At 44.7% G+C, this 19,576-nt stretch overlaps 2 protein-coding genes across 6 annotated transcripts; both read right to left on the bottom strand.

Moving 5' to 3' along the window:
* Positions 1 to 84: 84 nt before the first annotated feature.
* On the bottom strand, positions 85 to 9,169 carry LOC101067677 (transmembrane protein 184B-like). 4 transcript variants are annotated; one of them, XM_029836164.1, is made up of 11 exons: positions 9,002 to 9,059; positions 8,613 to 8,689; positions 6,517 to 6,750; positions 5,002 to 5,167; positions 4,565 to 4,655; positions 4,183 to 4,258; positions 3,542 to 3,633; positions 3,128 to 3,297; positions 2,838 to 3,032; positions 2,564 to 2,590; positions 85 to 2,067 (listed from the first exon to the last, which is right to left on the bottom strand). In XM_029836164.1, exons 3-11 carry the CDS (start codon positions 6,748 to 6,750, stop codon positions 1,838 to 1,840), a joined length of 1,281 nt encoding a protein of 426 aa, XP_029692024.1. In that variant the 5' UTR covers positions 8,613 to 8,689; positions 9,002 to 9,059; the 3' UTR covers positions 85 to 1,837. The 4 variants fall into 4 exon arrangements, with proteins under 4 accessions (XP_029692024.1, XP_029692026.1, XP_029692025.1 ...); XM_029836166.1 differs by lacking the exon at positions 8,613 to 8,689 and having other exon boundaries at positions 9,002 to 9,169; XM_029836165.1 differs by lacking the exon at positions 9,002 to 9,059 and having other exon boundaries at positions 8,613 to 8,982.
* A 38-nt stretch (positions 9,170 to 9,207) lies between these two features.
* LOC101067908 (casein kinase I) lies at positions 9,208 to 19,442 on the bottom strand. Of its 2 annotated transcripts, none has more exons than XM_011603695.2 (11): positions 19,229 to 19,382; positions 14,471 to 14,561; positions 14,147 to 14,257; positions 13,613 to 13,761; positions 12,980 to 13,208; positions 11,872 to 12,042; positions 11,538 to 11,686; positions 11,235 to 11,430; positions 10,995 to 11,101; positions 10,830 to 10,897; positions 9,208 to 10,745 (listed from the first exon to the last, which is right to left on the bottom strand). In XM_011603695.2, the coding sequence occupies exons 2-10, from the start codon at positions 14,544 to 14,546 to the stop codon at positions 10,865 to 10,867; spliced, it is 1,221 nt and encodes a 406-aa protein (XP_011601997.2). In that variant the 5' UTR covers positions 14,547 to 14,561; positions 19,229 to 19,382; the 3' UTR covers positions 9,208 to 10,745; positions 10,830 to 10,864. The 2 variants fall into 2 exon arrangements, with proteins under 2 accessions (XP_011601997.2, XP_003964448.2); XM_003964399.3 differs by having other exon boundaries at positions 10,552 to 10,745; positions 10,995 to 11,134; positions 19,229 to 19,442.
* Between the last annotated feature and the right edge of the window lie 134 nt (positions 19,443 to 19,576).

The raw sequence follows: 19,576 nt of genomic DNA on the forward strand, positions 1-19,576 counted from the left end.
GCGATTGGTTGTCGCCCCGCTTGGCCCCGCCCCTTCACCCGGAGGCGTGTACGCAGACGAGCTGACACCGCAGAAGTTGTTGGCTTTGCTTATCATTTCTTTATTATCCTCAACATACGTGCACTATATTATTAAATACAATTCCTGCTGTGATACAAGTTGAACAGCATCTGCGTTTCTTTTATTTTCAACACAAACAACCCATAGAACCTCAAAACAATACCAATATACAAAAAAACTGTAAAAAGTATACAACAGAAGCTGGAGAATATATAAAATTACATGAAACTGAAGCATTACATCAAGCAATGCCATTAGAGTAATCAAAAAAGTTTACAGTGTTGAACTCTATACAACATTCTTCCCTTTCTGCTATAATATTTCCTTGTTTAATATTTTCAGCATTGTGAGTAGCACACCGTTTATGGATTCAAAGCTCAAAAATCATTCTCTAGTGTTCTGTATAAAGACACTTGTGTTTGACAGGGTGTGGCACAGGGCTAATTATAAGGCAGCTTAATTTCCCTTCTGTACCATTAAAGTCACAAGTCAGATTCATGCAAGTCGGTCTTTATCTGGGTGAAGAAGGTGCAGTCGCAGCTTTAAACCTGCCTTTCAACAAGTCCACACACACTAATTATTCTGCCGACTGTTGTTTGTAAAGGATACACCCATTGGTGATGACTTAAGATAAACAGCCACTTGCAACAACTACAGCTTTTGAAACATCCTGTCACAAAAGGAGCGACTCCACGTTAAACTGCTGTCCGAGCATCAAACATCAGAGACCACAGGTGAGACCTGCACCATCCTCCCGTAGGAAATATGAACTCAACACATCTTCTATTCCAGAAACAGAACAGTAACCAAAGACTGCAAACAAGCTCTTCTTTTTCTACCATCTTACAACTTTCAAGGTGCCTTTCTGATCAATGCAATTGATCAGAAAGCAACTGTAATGAAACTGAAAGCACTTCTGTACGCCCTAAATGTGGGGTTGGAATCCACAGCTCATTGCAACCAGCCTGGATTTACAGGGCTTAATCTGCGTGGGCGATGGCCTTTTGTCGGCCCCTGCCCACGTTAGAAATCCCTCCTCCAGCTGTCGTGTCAGAGCTCCACAAACACAAATAACCTTTTTTTCCTCCCTCACAGAGAAAAACAACAACAAACACAGAACTTCTGCAACAGCAATTATCTTTAAAGGACTTTCATTACGCAACAGTTAAATTAAAAAATGGTTGGATTTCTTATATTAAAACCTAGCCTGGACATCAATGGATTCTATATAATAAGACAGCATGTACGTCAATGTGTGCAGCAATCGGTGCGCTGCTGCCGCTATTTGGCAAGACTTCAGAATGAGGCAGACTCGGCAGAGGAGGGGCCAATAACCAACAGATAACGGGATGGTGCGGGAAGCCTTGTTTCTCAGATGAGGATGGCACCGATTTCCTTACTATTTTGTTCTGGCATTAAAGTGCAGCATAAGAATGTTCCATGCAGGCACGGGTAATTGTCCGCTCTGTAATGGATCAACATAGATGACTTGTCAATAAAAATCTCTATAACATGAAAACAAATCACACGTCGAGCAGTTGCTAATGTTTAAACATCTCTTTTCTGGTCCAAAAATATTTCTTTTTCATGTTCCCATATTCCTTTAGTAACAATTTCCCTTTTCCTTATAAAACCACACCATTACGTCACACATCCATATAGCATCGTATACAAGAATGACCTGAATTGCACCTTTTGCTGATGTCTAAATGCAAAAAAAAAAGGAAATCAGCTTAGAGATGATATTTTTCAAGCTACAAGAGTCGAGACTGGGTCATCAGAACTCGTCGTCAGAACTGAGCAGCAGGGTCTTTTCATTGTCCCCCCGGGTGCTGAGGTTGCTGTGGCTTCGGGACAGGGGCGGCCCCCCGCTTCGCTCCAGTGTGGACTGCTGGGTGTACTGCTGATAGGCTGGAGAGAAGTTATGGATGGCATCCTGGACCATGTCTCCTGGATTCATGGTCTCCTTCAGGCTGCTGGAGATGCTCTTCATGGGTGCACAACGGCCTGCGTGGAGGAGAATGGAAGGATAAGGAGAATGGGAAAGGTCAGATGCTGCTGTTCTGACCTGGTCTGGACAAAAGTGGACAAATGAGTGTGTCCTTGCTGTCCATAAAATATCCTCACTGAAGCAACAAATCATTCGGACTTCACAGAGGACATGATTCACTTTGTTGTTTAGAATGTTTAGATCATAGAGTGGTCCTGGGTGATGTGGAAATGCATGTTAGGACACGGTGAAACGAGACATCTGTCCTTGGACGTAAATAAGAAGAGAGTGTGTAACCTTCAGTCATCAGGGGAATATCACTACTGCTAATAAATGAGGCCATTAGGCCAGAGAAAATTATGAAAACACAACATGTGATGATGAAATGACTACAGCACCATCAAATACACAAATGAACTCATGCTGTAATTCAAAAGATAAGCACAACTCAAATATCACAGTCATGGAGAAGCAGACGGAACTATTGACATATAAAGCTAAAGTCACACCTACCGTATTGTCCATAGATAGGAAATGAGCCTTTCAGGGCAGCACAGAGACAGAGAGACAGTAAAGGAACCAGAGGAAGTGAGAAAAACAAGGAAGAAAAAAGGAGAATCCTCAGAATAGGTATGTGTCAAAGGTGAAAGGTCAGATCAGTCCTTGACGACGAAAGAAACCACAGGATCAAAGTATAAGGGTGTCATTATCTACTTAATCTGCAGTACGTTTCAAAATCTCAACACCCTCCCACATAAATAAACACACATACTGTATGTAAGCATACCATACGAGTCCAGCCTTTTATCCATGTAGACCTTGTAGGTAAACGCGTGGCGCAGAGCCACAGCAGCAAAGAACATCTCAATGCAGATGATGAAGTTCTGGTAACCAGCGGCGACGGTTCCCTCGCCCACAGAAAAGTCCACCAGGCTGATCTGAGGAATGGCCCCACACTTCTCCAGAATGGCCAGAAGCATCCCTGAACCATTTGAACAAGTCCAGGTAAGTGGGTTTTACACCATACGCCACAGATGGAATCCCAAAGATATATAGCCATGCTAAAGAAGCACTTACCTTGCCAGAAGGACAGAAAGATGACCGACTTGACCATGAAGAACTTGAGCACAGGATTGAACGGGACCAGTAGGTCACGCGTGGCAAAGTAGAAGAGGAAGAGAGCGTAGAGGGAGAGACTGACGGAGATGTTGTAGATAATGGTCACGTACAGGTAGCCACTAGCCACACTGGAAGACACAAAAACACATTGAACTCTCAAACATCTGACAAATGGTAAACAGGGAAATGGGAGCATTTAGAATGACTCACACAAGATAATCAGAAACAGAAAGGCTGTTTGTTTGGGCCATAAACAACTCTTTAGTTCTCGATGAGCAACACAAGATGTTCTTTCATACGAGCCCTCGTTAAAATGTAGCTAATAATGAAAGAAAAGTGTAGCAAATGGAATTTGCCACTAGGAGGGCATACTTGAAGTCTCCGTCTTTGTATTTCCCGAAGGCTTGAAGAATAACAGTGATCATGGCCATCAGGGGTTTGACCACGCAGAACTGCAGCGTCGCCTGGAGGGGGAAGGAGTCACGGGTGAAGAGACACGAAACACGACTGCTTCTGCTTCAAATCACGTTTAAACACATGTTTTAAGAAGTCCTCATCACTTTTTGCTGTTTCTTTGAAGCAACATTTTAGACATAATTCACTGACAAGACAGAGAAGGTGTCAGAAATAATGCAAACGTGAGTGCATGGTAAGACACTTAAAAACATGAGCGCTTACTGCCCCTGCTGGCTAAAGTCAAGATGATAAAACAAAAATACCTGGATTTATTCAGCCCCAGTCAATATTAAACTTTAGCACTAAGATTAAAGGGTTTTATGATGATTTTAAATACAAAGTTCTATTCTTTCTAGTCATAATTTAAGTAGATGATTTCCAAAAAAAAACACCCAATCATTTTTATCATGAACATTTCTGCATGCAATCAATCGTTGCCCCCCCAAATCCTTCAGAAAACATGACAGAGTTCGCTAAAACCACTAGCATATCTGGCATAACCAGTATTGAGGCCAAGGTTCATCAGTTTCAAATGATAGCAAGCATTTTATTGTTACCTGTTTGCAGAAACGGAGAAAACCAATAGAATATGTCTTTCCCCACAAGCAGCAGGTGCCGTACACACAGCTCGACCTAAATAATAAGAGGAAGGGATGCCGTAAAGGGCTGGAGTTAGAACGTGTTACAACAATGAAAACCCACAGGGTGGAACTTTGACTGACACACTGATCGGTGTCATGTGCTCCGACAAATTCCCAAAGCTTTTTGCGAGGGGGGGGGAAGTCTCAGCAGCAGACACAGTTATCTCTGCAGGACGCCTAAATACATTAACATTTATCTTCTGGGATCCGGTCTTATCGGCAATATAGATATTTGGCAGGGCCTTGAAGGTCACCCTGCAGGTCTGAGTAAAGGCCTTAAAGAGGGAACAAGTCTTACTCGATGGGCTTTCCTCTGATCTCAGCCATGATGGCGCTCTCTCCTCCCAAGTACTCGTAACAAAGGCTCAAGAAGTTGTAGATCACAAACGCTGCAGGGTTGAAAGAAAATAAGAATTTAGTAAGACACACACTTTGCTGCTTTACTCAGATTCAATCTACTAATTCACAGTGCGCTGGTAAGATTCTTTATAAGTCTTTATAAGCACTAGCTGGTTTTCGCACAGTTGCTAGGAAACAGGTTTCAGCTCCCCTGCAATCCCAAGAGGCCGTGGAAACACAAGAACAAAGATGGCAACCTCTGTAATGAAAGCAAGGCCATCCGCCACACAGGTGTCACAACACATTCATTCTCATGGCCTTCGCGGGACCCGGGTCCGTGGAGTGAAGGCTGAACGCGTTTCTGCCTGCAGCTGTGGCGTTCCTCAGTCCGCTAACCTTCATAGCAGTCTCTGACTGTGTCGAAGTACACGTAGTACTCCTCGTTGGTGAAGAACAGCAGGCTGAGCCAGGAGTCAAAGGCGTAGATGGGGACTATGAAGAGGATTCTGACGATGTGCCTCTGTTCGTTTGGGGAGCTGTAATAGCGCAGATGCATGTAGATCTGTAGGGAGAGAGAAGGAATGAGGAGCGCTGAGAGGGACTCGTCTGAACATTGGAAATGACAGCAGCGCAACGGTTCTACACACATTAAACCATGATTATCACAGCAGCGGATGCAAAACTTGCATCTCGGTCCTGACTGGGACGGCACGCTTCAGAACATGGTGGCAACACAGGCAGGCTGAGAGCACTGTGTGTTCTCAGAGTCTAATCTGATTTGACTGATTTTCTTTCAGGTGAGCGGCACAGGGTTTTTAACACACACACACACACACACACACACACACACACACACACACAAACACACACACACACACTTTTGGCCTTTGTCACAGTCTTTGTCACTCAAGCCTGGAACCAGACAGACAGAGGCATGCTGGGTAAAACAACAAACAGCAGGTGATAACGCCCCTGTGACGATGCTGGTTGCTAAGTGATCCTGCCTCTGCATACGCACAGAGCCTCTCCCCTGCCCGGCCCGGCCCGGCTCTGCGATGCTGTATTTGAGCTGGAGGCACCTGTTGCCACAGAGGCGGGGGGTTCTTCTTCCACAGTGTTTGAAGAGCGACAGCGGAGGACAAAGCAGGATTGTACAATTCATGACGATTCTATGCACATTAGAGGCGCTTTCCAAACACCGTGAAAGAGAACGGTGGAGGCCTGATGAACTGACACAGGCAACGCAAACATCATGTGATGTGAGCCAATAGCAAGAGGCCGTAGTCGACATTTTTTCTGGAATATTCCTTGGCACACTGAAAAAAATGATCCAGATCCAGGTGACTGGGCACTATTGGACCAGTATAAGCAACAAAAATACAGAGAATTTGTCTGCCTGACCACAGTTTTCTAGTTTTTTTTTATATGTGCGTCAAGCTTTAAGTTTACATGACAGCTAAAAAAAACAAAAAAAACCCCAATTGTTGCATGTTAAAGGTGAATTTTAATAAAAATGTTAGCTTGCCTGCAGTTGAAGCCTTAAAAGTGGACCTAACACGCCCAGAGGAAAAGACCAGATGTTCTGTGCACAGAGCGCTATGCTAAATCCTGAGCTGGAGCTTGAACGTGTGAAGAGAGGAGCTTTAAAGGAACAAAAGGAATATGCTACATTGTTGTGCCAGTTTTCCACTGGGCTGCCAACTTGCCAGCTACTGGCTACTGCTGCAGTCTGTGAGGTGCTAGGTCAACTGGAAACGGCCATTGACAAGCTGAGAGAGCACAAATTGCCACCTGTTGTAGCGGAGGCGTCGCGCCTTCAGCAGAACTCCCCAGTACACTTGCTGCAGCTCCAGCAGAAACACTGAGTGACTGATGAATGCGTAAAGACCACAAATATCAGGCTCTGCTCACCTGGTGACATGTGATCAGGAGAGCCGTCCACACGAAAAAGCCTGATATCGTCTGGGCAGTGGAGGTCATGAGGAATATGGGCTCTTCTGGCGTGACCACAGTGGCGTCTGGTATCCAAGATGAGTTGGCTCCCCGTGGGGCCACGGTGGCAGGGAGCCCAGGAGCAAAGCCAACAGGAGAGTCATTGCCTAATCTCTCTGACAGGATTATGTTCCGCCCTCGGAGTTGACTCATCTATTCGGGGAGATAAAATGTTTAGACCAATTTTATTCCCCTTCTAACACAGATAACAATAAAATAACTTAAATTAAGCCAGAATTAAGTGTAGATTTCTGGTTCTAAAACCCAATAACAAGGCAATCGCCATTTAACAAGAACGCACAGCAAATGTCAGGCAAAATTCACCAGTGTTTAAATGGGAAAACAGGAAAAGAGCACAGTAAAGTAGGGCACTGCGCAGATTTAGAGCAAAAGAGATTGTGTGGATAGAGATGATGAGAGATCAAAACAGAAGGGGAGAGCACAGGGGAGGCAACGGAAAGGGCGACTGATAGTGGAAAAACCACACAAACATGGGGGAGTGGGCGGAATCACTCAAAAGCAGTGAATCAGTGACAGCAACAAGCTGAGGGCTGTTGACCCAATTCCTCCTCTTCCTGCTCTCCGAGCTTTGCTGAGAGAGCAGAAGCGAGACGCTGCATCACAACGAATGCAAACGCTTCCGCACACTTCCTGACGTTTAAGGGAGTAACGGAAGTGTGAAAAGGTGTGGACGACATGGTGAGAGTCCGGGGTGGAGAATAGGCAGAACAGAAATTGGTAGTATTTTTCTTTGTTATAGAAGCATCAAGAGAATCCAGCATCATTCAAAATTCAGATTTTCCTGATTTCCAGAGAGAATCCTGATGAAGCCACAATGACATGTATTAAAAAAAGGACAATGAAGTACGCAGACAGATCTGTATCTTCGATTATGACCCGTCTGTATATTCAAGATGTAACGTTATTTACATGCACATTTCCTGCTGCCTCATCACCTGCTGGGCTGGGTGATTATCTGAAATCTCCCATTTGTCACAGGAGAGGATCTGTTTTTCTGCTTGTAATACCTTCACTTGCTAATCATCATCCATCACCGTGGCACTTTCCTCCTTTAGCAGAGCCAGCGAGATTAAAAAACAGTTGTAAAATGCTGAGGAGAAGTAGCCGTATAACTAAACTGGTACAAAATCCCAGCAATGCAATAACATCTGCGCCTTTGAATCGATTTCAGGAAGGTGATAATCTAATAATTTAAAATAACCCCTTTAAAACAGACAGAGAATGCAGATATTCTGATTTGTTCAATGCTGATGACTCTTTGATGCTGGCCGATCCAAGAAGCATCACTATGCTGTGCCACCATTTCCTCAAGGATGTGTTTAAAATGATTCATGCATTGCAAGTTTTAATTCTTAAAAGAGTGTTACTCATACTGTAGGGAGCTACAATACAGACTTTCTGCAATACAACCACAGTGAATGATCAGCTGATGTACTTTTGTACGTCAGAGGAAGCTATTTATTTTTTAATGAATTTCCCTATATTGAAGCGACTGGTGACAATAACCAGAACTGGTCTGCATGTGCAAAATAACCAAAAAACCAACAGTGGCAGCTGATTAATCCTGCTGAATACATCCGCCCCAGGAAGGGTTGAAAACGCGTCCAGTGCATCGACCTTAATCAGGACATGTCTTTTTTCCCTGACAGGCCATCAGATGTCCTGGGGCACCTGCAGAAAACACTGGGCAGCATGTGGCCATTGTGGTCGGGCTGAATCTGAGGCAGAGGACCAAACCACCACTTAACACTGGCCACAATAATAATCGCTACAAAGAGCACAGTGGGAGTTCTCCAAAGCAGAACTGGACCAGAACTGTGTGTCCTCCACAGCCCTTATCCGTGTTCAGTGAACGGTGACGCCACCTTTAAAGCATCTAAGCAGAAATCTAACAAAACACAAGGTCCACAGCACAAACTCTGACTTGGGTATTTCGAATCGTACTGGTTGAAAATAGTGAGCACACACAACTTTATTTTGCTTTTTTCACTCACCTTGTCTACAGTTTTGATCTGCACTGATTTGAGTCAAATCCTCAATTTAGCTCATCATCGGAAGTGTGTTTCAAAGCCTTGGGAGCACAAAAGGGTTAAATGAACCAAAGGCAAAGGACATCAGGGTGATGTTCCCTCCCTCCCCCAAAGATCGCATTGTTTGGTCCCGGAAATCGATTTATTATTAGACTGTTGGAAAGTGAACGATAACTACGTCGAACGCAGCTAATGTTTAGCCATCGGTCCTAGCTTGGCGCTAGCTCGCCGTTGTTTTCGCTTTTTAAAAGTCAAAACAATACGGAATTGTACAAACTACTCCCGCGATGCCTGGCGAGCTACCCGAGTTTTACATTAGCTCTGGGAGGGAAAAGAAACGAACTGTATCTTGCCATTTCCAGAGGTGACGAGCAGGACACCGTTACTTCAGCCACATCACAGACGGCAGCTCGGCTCACTGCCAGCGACTCCGCGGCGCGCATGCGCAGTTGGCCTTTCACGCGTGACGTCACCTCCCCCAGGAGATTCTGACAGAATTCCACCGTCTTGTCAAAACAAAAAAATAAAATAAATCAAGAGTCAGCAAAAACGCTTGTGTGCAACGTTATTAATTTTATTACTTCATAAAATATACACAAATACTGTTGTAAATAAAATGTGTTAAAGAACTGTACAATATATCAGTACACAATACATGAAGTGAAACCCTCAACACCTGACCATCAGATCCCCACGCCAACGGTTACAATCCCACTGGGTCATGGCAGCCAGTAAAACACTATTTACACATCCCTGCAATTGCATCGCTGATCTTCTTGAATGACATCAAGGCTGCTAGATGTACAAAAGAAAAGACAATATTGAATTTTTGCCAGAGGAACTATTGAAAGCTATCCTGAAGAGAGGAAAAATCAAGCAGGAGTGAGCTACTTCTAATAAATTACATGTATTTAGAATAAAACAAAAAGGGACAAAGCTATGTCACAATAAAAACAAGTACATTAACATAAATAAAAAGATAAAACATTGACAGGACAGAATTATGTGTGAGCAGGGAGTCACTGCGTGCTCTCATATGCACTCGCATAGTCAATGACCCAGCTGGTATAGTAACAGTAGTCAATCCCACAATATATTTTTAGTCCCCAAGTCCCTAATTTATGCCATTAGTATGTATTTTTCTACTTTACATCGGAAAACAAACGACCGCATTTTGGCTTAAACTTAAAATAAAAAATAGATATTTACAGTGACGTAAACAAAAGTCAAAAACTATTTGAGAGGTCCCTTCCCTGAAACGGTCATCCCTAAAAGACCCCCCACCATTCCCCTGTGACCTCCAACAACAAATAAAAAAAAAAAAAAAAAAACTATTTAGCCAAAATGGGCATCTATGGTCTCTGTTCAAATAGGATGAGAATTTCCTGAGGAGGTTTCCCTCAAGACTGAGCAACGTCTTTGCAACATCCAGGCTCGTTCGTCACCTCACCCACTGGAGTTGAAACAAAAACACGAGGCCAAAACAAGCAAAAAAATAAAATAAAGGGGGGTGCTAATGAAGGTTTTGGTGGCCAAGTTTAAGGGAGAGTAAACAGAAGGACCACAGAGCAAACAAAGTGCTACACCAAATAGTACGACAGCTAAAACGTCACGCCATCCTTTTCAAAGGTGCCGCTTAGGACCAAAACTCAAATTTCTCTCCGTTGTTCAACAGAAAACCCTAAACCACCCTCTAGACAAGAAGCGTTCGATGAAAAGTTGTCTGCGGGAATAAAAATAAAGTTTTACTAAGCCTACTTTGGACACGGACGAAGAACATGCGCGCGTCCCTGATAGATTTTTGCTTCCGGAGGCCCTGGTTCTTCACATTTTTCAGACAGGAGGTGGTGTGGCAATGTTTGGTGGGACAGGTATGAGCAACCACGGGATAATAAGGTGTTTACAGTTATTTATTTGCTTTTTGCATTGTGGTCCACCATTTAGCAAAATGCAGTTGACACAGCCATGTGCTTCCCTGGATCCTTTAAAGATGTACCGTCCTTTTCCAAAGAGATCCATGTGTCCATTGGCAATCGCTTATTTTAAAAAAAGGTAAAAATTCAGGGAAAAACCTGGAGGGTCAATATATTTGCAGCCCTGCAAAAAAGAAATGAGTGAAATTACTTTATTTTCAATCAGAGGTGTAATTCCAGCATTCCAATGTGTCAAATTAGACCTTACCTGTCAGTTTAGTATTTCATGAAAGCCAAAGAAGTCTACTTCCCCATGTGCTCAAATGGCACACTGACCTGGAGATGAAAAAGAATAAAGAATTTGGTGCACACTGTTCGTACTGAGCTTTTCCACTGAAGGTCACCTGAAGTCTAAAGCTTTGACTCTCTTTACCTGTGATGTTGAAATTCTGGACTGGTCATGACGGGCCGTGAGGTCCGAGGAGGACACGTTGGCAGGAGCCCCACGGTGGAGCCGCATGCTCACCTTCCTCTCCCTCTCTGCACGAGAAATTGCACGAGGTGATGTGTTACCTAAAATTACATTATGTGCGACATTAGCGAGCACATTTGATTCAGAAATTCAGGAAAATTCTGCATGAATTCACGTCAAGCGTTTGGGCAGTGAACTGACCCGACTGCTGGACTCGTGAGGCAGGATTGGAGATGGCCTGGTCTGGCCCGTTTCTGACTCTGTTGGCAGCACCAGAGGTCGGACCAGAAGGGAGGCCTCGCGATGCGGAGCCCCGGGGGGCTCCTCCGATCCTCTCATCTCTCTCATCACCCGTCCTTCTCTCCCGTTCTCCATCCTCAGCTGTTCGACTGGCACCCTGGGAGATGAGCAGTTTTATTTATTTATTTACAGAAACAGCATAACACGGGTGCAATCAGATGGCCCCAAGTGGGGCCAGAAAACATTTAATGGAGATACACTTACAAATTTCAGCATGTTCCAATCAAAGACGTAATCATAGGAGAAACCCTGACGGTGGAAAAGATTCCTGAAGAGCTGGCGTAGATAAGAGTAATCTGGCTTGTCATCAAAACGTAACGAACGGCAGAAATTCAGATATGTGGAGAACTCGGCTGTAACAGGAGAAATGGATAAAGATACAATAAGACATCGGCGGTGTAGTCTGCATTAGAAGTCACAAAACCAGGGTTTGCATCATCTTCACCTCACTATTTCCTACTAATCCAAATCAACAGCGCAGCAGCAGCTTCGCAACACTGCAAATTCCAGGGCCTCAAAACACACAGGAAGCACTTACATGGATATCCTTTACAAAGAACCTCAATGGGCGTAGACATTTTCTTCTCACTGATCCGTTCATACTTCTGCCTTTTGGTCGCAGCCTTGAGGCCCTGCCAAGGGAGTGAGCCCAGGTTGAAGTACATGAGAACATAGCCGAGAGACTCCAGGTCATCGCGCCTCGACTGCTCTGTGGGTGCAAGTCACAGTACAGACATAAGTCAGACCGAGGCCATGCATGTACACGTTGGTCTCGCTCCAGTTCTATTGTCCGAATTCATTGTAACACATCAAAAGTACGAATAAATCTCAAAAAAGGACAAAATTGAGTAGTCCTGATCCAGTCAGAATGTCAGAATGTTTTCACTCATCCAAGTCAAAGAAAATCTTGGCTTGTAAAAATTCCACTGTTCCTTTATGCAAGAGGCTTCTTCTGGGCTAAATTAACTGGTGAGAATCCCATAATTATATACTGTGCTGAATTACTGAATGCTGACGTTAGTGGTCATTGGTGATAATCCATCCTGGTCATCGTTTGAGGTTGGGTGTGAAAGATGGGGGAGGCAGAGGGATCCCAGGACAATGGTTTTACAACAAGACACTACTGTAGCACCACTGCTCGTTTTTGACTGGATACATTATGAGAAGTGCAGCGTATTTATTATTTTTTGAATAAACATAATGTATATTTGCATTCTCCCCTCAGTATCTCAGGATTCATTTACTTTTTAAATTCTCTGTTGCTCATGGGATGTCGTTCCAGCAATGGCTGCAAAGATCAAATAGATCCACAGACTATTTTAATACTGCAAACAAGCCAAAAGGTTGCCCAGTTTGGTCTGGACTGAGATCAATTCGAGCCTGATCAACTCACTGACTGCTGATTTGGATGGTGGTCTGCTGCCTTCATACCTGCTGTTTTGCATTGGTGGCGAGAAAAGACCTTTAAACTCTTTAAATCATCAGTAGTAACACAAACTTCAATTCTATGCGGTTTAACTGATGAGCGACTGATATGGCCACTGTGATGTAATCAACCAGTAAATGAGTTAATAAATTATTAATAGAAGCAGTCAAATGTTACTGGCAATAAAATATAAATCAGGAACAAACTAAAGAGTTCTTACCAATTCCAAGATGTGTGTTTATGGAGGCGTAGCGTGCTGTGCCCGTCAGGTTCTTGTTCTCCCTGTAAGGGATGTGCTGGTGCGTACGGGCATCGCGGTACTTTTTGGCCAGACCAAAGTCAATGATGTACACCAAGTTGCCCTTCTTTCCAAGTCCCATTAGGAAGTTGTCAGGTTTGACATCTCTATGGATGAAATTCTTGGAGTGGATGTACTCAATACGACTGATCTGATAAGGATGAGCAAGAAAGAAAGTGGAGGAACTGTCAGGTTCAGGTTGTCATTATTTACCTTACACGGGGGCATTAGTGGCATTTCATTTGCACATTCAGAGAATCACTTATGGTAATGGATTAGGGAAAATATTGCATTGGATATATGCTTCATAACCTGTGCCGAATTAAGTTAAAACTAAAAAGGCAAGCAAGTACACTTAATGCATAGGAGCATTGAGGACCTAAAGGTTGAGCGTGTGACCTTTATAGAAGCTGGAGCGTAAGCAGCTAATGTTTGTAAAGCATCAAACAGGTAAGACGCATCAAGATGATAAACTCCTCGTTATATTTGCTATAATGTTACAGCGATGATCAAGACACTGAACATTTCCACACGGTAACACGTTTTGGTTCTTACCATTTGGTCAGCCAGAAGGAGAACTGTCTTGAGGCTGAACTTTCGTGAGCAGAAGTTAAAAAGGTCCTCCAGACTGGGACCGAGCAACTCCATCACCATCACATTGTAGTCTCCCTCAGCGCCACACCATTTTATTGATGGGATTCCAACTAGAATGACAATGATTTCAAACTTAAAGGAAGCCTGTGTTGAATAAATCTTACACATTCATTTCAGTAGCTATTTATGGTGATTGATCCGAGGTGAACGCAGCTCATCCTGCTGACCTGTGATACACTATGTGCATCAGGCTCTGATGATGGAAAGATGCTAGCGGTGACTCAGCGTATTATACAGTTTGAATTGTCATCGTTGCGTCTCACGCTTGCCAAGTCAGAGTTTCTGGTGCAAAAATCCAGCTAAAGTGAAACGGCTGCCTTTCGCCATTTTAGTCAGGAGTGAACCGAGACGATTGGTATTTGCTGAGCACAGTTTTCAATCTTGGTTATTCATGATTAATCCACGAGACAGCTATAGAAAGTTTGGAAATATTACCTCCTCCTTGCATCATCTTGTAGAACTTGCTTTCAATATGCAGTTGTGGATGTTTGGTCTTGACACATTCCAGTTTTATGGCTACCTCCTCTCCCGTAGCGATGTTGGCACCTGGGAATGCACAGAAACACCCACAGTTGTCAAATACACTGGAAAATTGTGTAACAATGAATGAGTTTCAAAGAAAACTGACAATAGGGGCCCAGCTACATTCACCAAAGAGGACCAAAGAGCAGAGTGTTCATAACTGATTGTGGGAATATACCCCATGGAGGATACATTACATAAGAGGGGTGCAAATAATAGTCAATATTTTTCACTTACCAAGATAAATGTCACCAAATGAACCACTCCCAATCTTTCGTCCAAGCCGGTACTTGTTCCCCACTCTCAGCTCCATGACTGCGAGTTGTCACTGCCAACAGAAACGCACATGCTCAACTACACAACTCCACTACATACCAAGTTCCCATGTGGCAATTTGTCCACGTCTTCAAAGATAAAATGACAGGATGAATCACAATGCAACAGAATGGGTGAACAATTTGATCTGCCTCATTTTGTCGGTGAGGGTGAGTAAAGGAGGGTGCACCCAGAGCTTGTACGCTACGTCCATAACAGACGCACTGAATCTGCCACGTGCTTGTGTGGGAATGATCAGCAACAGCTGTCTGGCTTCCACCGACACATGACGAGGACTGGGAGGGCAGGGGGCGGCGGCCCGCTGAGATCAACAAACGCAGGGAGGGAAGAAGAGTGAAATCCAGACAAACACAAGCTCCATGGTTCAGCTTTGGTGGAAAGATTGCCGATTGAGGCGGCAAGTTATGGACTATGATTCTGGTGGGAGAACCGAGGCACTTTAAAAGATCTGAGTCGTCTTCCTTTCAGAAAGGTTGCTGTTGGGCAGGGAGCCGGGCGCCGTGTAGTGCCTGGACTCGTCTGATTAACCGGCTGTGGTTTCAGGCAAAACACATTAACAAAGAATCCAACAGGTTTTAAAAGGAATTTATTCACAGCTCAGGGAATTTGGTTATTTTGCACTAAAAGAAATTGTTCAATAATTTGTTTTCCATGTATTTTGGTATCATTCACATGCATCTAATGAATTCAGCTCAAATCTTTAGAATCTTGTCCCACTCACAAGAAGGCCAAAAACAACCCACCATGCCGGTACAGGTGAAGGCAAGCGTAGGTAGAGGTGAAGGTAGAGGTGAAGGCAAGCGTAGGTAGAGGTGAAGGCAGAGGTGAAGGCAAGCGTAGGTAGAGGTGAAGGCAAGCGTAGGTAGAGGTGAAGGTAGAGGTGAAGGCAAGCGTAGGTAGAGGTGAAGGCAGAGGTGAAGGCAAGCGTAGGTAGAGGTGAAGGCAAGCGTAGGTAGAGGTGAAGGTAGAGGTGAAGGCAAGCGTAGGTAGAGGTGAAGGTAGAGGTGAAGGCAAGCGTAGGTAGAGGTGAAGGTAGAGGTGAAGGCAAGCGTAGGTAGAGGTGAAGGCAAGCGTAGGTAGAGGTGAAGGCAAGCGTAGGTAGAGGTGAAGGTAGAGGTGAAGGCAAGCGTAGGTAGAGGTGAAGGTAGAGGTGAAGGCAAGCGTAGGTAGAGGTGAAGGTAGAGGTGAAGGTAGAGGTGAAGGCAAGCGTAGGTAGAGGTGAAGGTAGAGGTGAAGGTAGAGGTGAAGGCAAGCGTAGGTAGAGGTGAAGGCAAGCGTAGGTAGAGGTGAAGGTAGAGGTGAAGGCAAGCGTAGGTAGAGGTGAAGGTAGAGGTGAAGGCAAGCGTAGGTAGAGGTGAAGGCAAGCGTAGGTAGAGGTGAAGGTAGAGGTGAAGGCAAGCGTAGGTAGAGGTGAAGGTAGAGGTGAAGGCAAGCGTAGGTAGAGGTGAAGGCAGAGGTGAAGGCAAGCGTAGGTAGAGGTGAAGGCAGAGGTGAAGGCAACCATAGGTAGAGGTGAAGGCCAGCCGGCCCTGCCAATGAGGTGTTCTTTATTTACTTTTCAAAGCACTAGCAACCCTGGTCAATGATGCTGAGGGTGGTCGATACCAGCAGTGTAGCAAAAAGCAGAGAACAATAAGATGAGAGTCCGTAATATAGTATGCTGCTTTGGGTCCAAGGCTCCAAGTCTAGGAGCATCATTTTGTTCGATTTGTGCACAAGGACAGACGTGCCCTGACGTTATGTCTTGTTCAGGTCTCTATGCAACAGTACACGTGCCATAGGGCTTCATCACACCCACAAATCTCTCAAGTGGAAAACTAGCAACAAATACACAACAGACTAAGCCTCAGTATACATCAGAATTGGGCCAATGCATAGACTTGGTCGACGACTTCCTACAATACTTACTTTTTGTCCCAATATTAGCATCACAACTATCAACACGCAAATCGCCGTTACCGACAGTGAAATGTGACCATGATTATGAACCGATATCCAAACAGCTGTTAATCCAGCCTGATTTATCCGCCCTGTGACCAGCCGTCTGCCGGCCGGTGACTGGATGGTTGAAGCGATCATAATCATGGCGACGCGTAGGGTGACCACAGATTCTCTTTTAGAGACCTAAAAAAGTGGACGGGCAGAATTATAAGAGTCTAATTCTGTTCTACTTGGGCCTCAAACCTGATTACATTGAGGAGTTCTCCCTTTCCCGTCACCCTGGGCTAAAGGCGACAGATTGAAAAACATGGCCTTTTGATTTGCCGTTAAAAGATAATTGTTCGTCGCAGCCCTGGTATACAGCAAGTGAAATGAAAGGCAACATTTCAGTGTAACTGCATGCGACGTTGCCAGAGATCATTACTTTGCAGGCCTTTCACAACGAAGCATCGTGCAGCCAGTGCAAGAGCACAAACACTCTGCGCTGCCAAGGGAAAGAAAGCCGGAGCAGCCACAAAGCCCTGGATGGCACTATCTGTGTCAAGACTCTCAGACAACTCTGTGGAATCAAGTGCTGTAGCGCACACAGATCAGTGCAGGGCTTTTATGCTGCAGCTTCAAGCAAATCTTCCAAAAGTTCATTATATATTTGCACTCAGCAATTAGGGATAGTGAATTTGAACTCTTCATTTAACCCACCCTTTTCACACCAGTAGTGAACACACACAAGCTGGGTGCAAAAGGAGTCGGCAGCACTTGCTCAGGGGCACTTTTTTTAAAGAATGTAGAAAAAATGTCATTGTGCCGACCTCATTTCAAGTGCCTGATAAATCATGCTAATGTACAATAGCGTTTCCAGTTACTTACACTCCATCACTCTGAGATAGTGAAAGGACACCATGTCATTGCGGGAAAGATGACGGTTTCATACGGTAGTTTTCATTCCCCCGGGATGGGGTTCCAAGGGCTGGACCCATTAATCCCGTTCAGCTGTCTTTGCACTGCTCAAATGTGACCTGAACCTGTTTGTTTCTGACCGTGTGGACACAAGTCGCACCGAATCTGACATTTTTGAATAGGATTCAGGCCACTTCCAAACGTGGTACCACCGGCAACTTGAAATGAGGTCAGTGGAATGCACATTGGATTTATTTTTTATTTTTTTGAAAACCACCGCAGCATTTAATGCGACTTTGACGTCTTTCCGGAACAACGCGCATCACAATTCTGTCTGGCTGACACAAACTGGACCGTAAAGACTGCCTCCGATGGCTGCCGTCACGTTGGCTCCTGTGAACGACGGCCCGTGTGTGATGTCATTAATGTTCAACTGAACATGCGGGTCCCTTCAGGAGATCGAGCTGTTGACATCGCAGTCTGCAGACAGGTCGCATTTAAACATGCAACCTGAACAGCCAAACGGAAAAAAAAAAAAAATCGGATTGCGCAATAAATCAGAATTGAGCCTCAAGTCCAAGTGTCAACGTAGCCCGAGAGGGCAAAGTTCTGACTGCCTCCGATTCTTTATTTCACACAGCAGCAACGAAACAAGCTTCCATGAGGACTTCATTTGCATATGCTGTCATGTGTTCGCACAGAAGCAAAGATGTGCAACAATGCTTGTTCGGGGTAAGAGCAGCTACTGGAATCATCAACCTGCATCTGGAAAGTGCTCTGTGCTGGTAGAGTAGCTCAAAGTTTCATTTAAGCTGGTTAGGGCAGGTCGGTAATAACTGTGCCAAGCATACATCATTACAAGTTGGTTCAGCGATGCCTGCCAAGCATTTGTTCAGCGGAACCAGCCATGCTAGCACTTTTGCAGCTTTGAAATGAATGTTTCAGGAGCAATCAGACCGACTGCTTTCACCACAACACAAGTTCATACACGGTTTAGGTCTGACAGAAAATATGTGACCCAAGCGTGCATGGGCTGCGTCTCCAGCAGTAAAATGTAAAATAGATCTTAATGGGCGAAATGCTGCACCATTACTCAGACCAGGCTTATGTGGAGGCTCTTGGTTGTACGTCTACATAGTAAAGAACCAGAAAACTAGCACGGAACGTTTAAAACAGCCTCACCACGCCTCTTACATGGGCAGCTGTCACTTCGTTCAACTATCCCAAAAAGTAAGCAACACCCAGACCCCCACATGAATAATAAATGCAGCTTTATCATCGGTACAAGGACGGCGGCTCTGTGGATAAAGTGACCCTGAATGATTGAAAGAGCACCAGAAACATGTCAGGTGGGATTTAACTTGGCTTTACGGCAGAAAACACGTATGACAACAGCGACACTAGAATCTAATCGCTCAGCAATGTTTAGAAAATGTACAGGCCGTCATATCAAACGTTCGACGGAACATTTTATCAAGAAACTATCCTAAGGCATTAACCTATTTGGTCGCTGCTAGGAGTAAGCTAGGAAGCTTAGTAGCACGGGGAAAATTCCTTAACGGAACCGTAAAACGCACTGCACCAAGGGGTTCTCTGTTAAGCAAAAGTCGCAAATATACACATATTATCCAGCCTTTGTAAAAATTTAAAATTACTCTTCAAACCGCACCCATATATGTGCGGGACTAGCCTGTGTCGATAGCAATCGGTACTACTCACCCCCTCCCCCCCTCTCCTAAGCCGTGAATGGTAGACTCTGATTCGGCCGAATCAGGCTGCTTTTCCCCCTCGGTTTTTATGGGTTCTCTACCCACCACTCACCTGATACTGGGTTCGTCCGAGAGCTGATTCGGTGGAGGTTCTGATCCGATGGTTGTCAGTCGGACAGAAAGCTGGGCAAACGAGGATTGGGGCGGATTCTGGCAGTTCTCATTCCCCCAGCTCCGGATCTACCGTCGGTCGCACTCCCTGTTGATAGCCACACAGACGCTCACGAGCGGCTGTTCTCCACGCGAGGCTGCCCCCCCCCCCTCGTTACTTAACAACGTGACTGTTCACACAAGCGATGATGTCATACCCTGGAGGTCACGTCATTAATGGCAACCGTACAACTGGGTTGTTTTTTTTCAAATTATTTTTTCTTTTTTAAAATTAAATGACAAACTATGT

Source organism: Takifugu rubripes, chromosome 5 (genome assembly GCF_901000725.2).
Source record: "Takifugu rubripes chromosome 5, fTakRub1.2, whole genome shotgun sequence".
Lineage (NCBI taxonomy): Eukaryota > Metazoa > Chordata > Actinopteri > Tetraodontiformes > Tetraodontidae > Takifugu > Takifugu rubripes.

Excerpts from the sequence above, each read along its gene's own strand:
- LOC101067677 (XM_029836166.1), bottom strand. The coding sequence starts at position 9,091 with ATGCGCGCCGCGGAGTCGCTGGCAGTGAGCCGAGCTGCCGTCTGTGAT. Across the intron at positions 4,259-4,564 it reads ATCAGAGGAAAGCCCATCGA|GTCGAGCTGTGTGTACGGCA; the intron begins GTAAGACTTGTT and ends CTTATTATTTAG. Across the intron at positions 3,634-4,182 it reads TTCTCCGTTTCTGCAAACAG|GCGACGCTGCAGTTCTGCGT; the intron begins GTAACAATAAAA and ends TTCCCCCTCCAG.
- LOC101067908 (XM_003964399.3), bottom strand. The coding sequence starts at position 14,546 with ATGGAGCTGAGAGTGGGGAACAAGTACCGGCTTGGACGAAAGATTGGG. Across the intron at positions 12,043-12,979 it reads AAACACACATCTTGGAATTG|AGCAGTCGAGGCGCGATGAC; the intron begins GTAAGAACTCTT and ends TTGCACCCACAG. Across the intron at positions 11,431-11,537 it reads ATTGGAACATGCTGAAATTT|GGTGCCAGTCGAACAGCTGA; the intron begins GTAAGTGTATCT and ends CTCATCTCCCAG.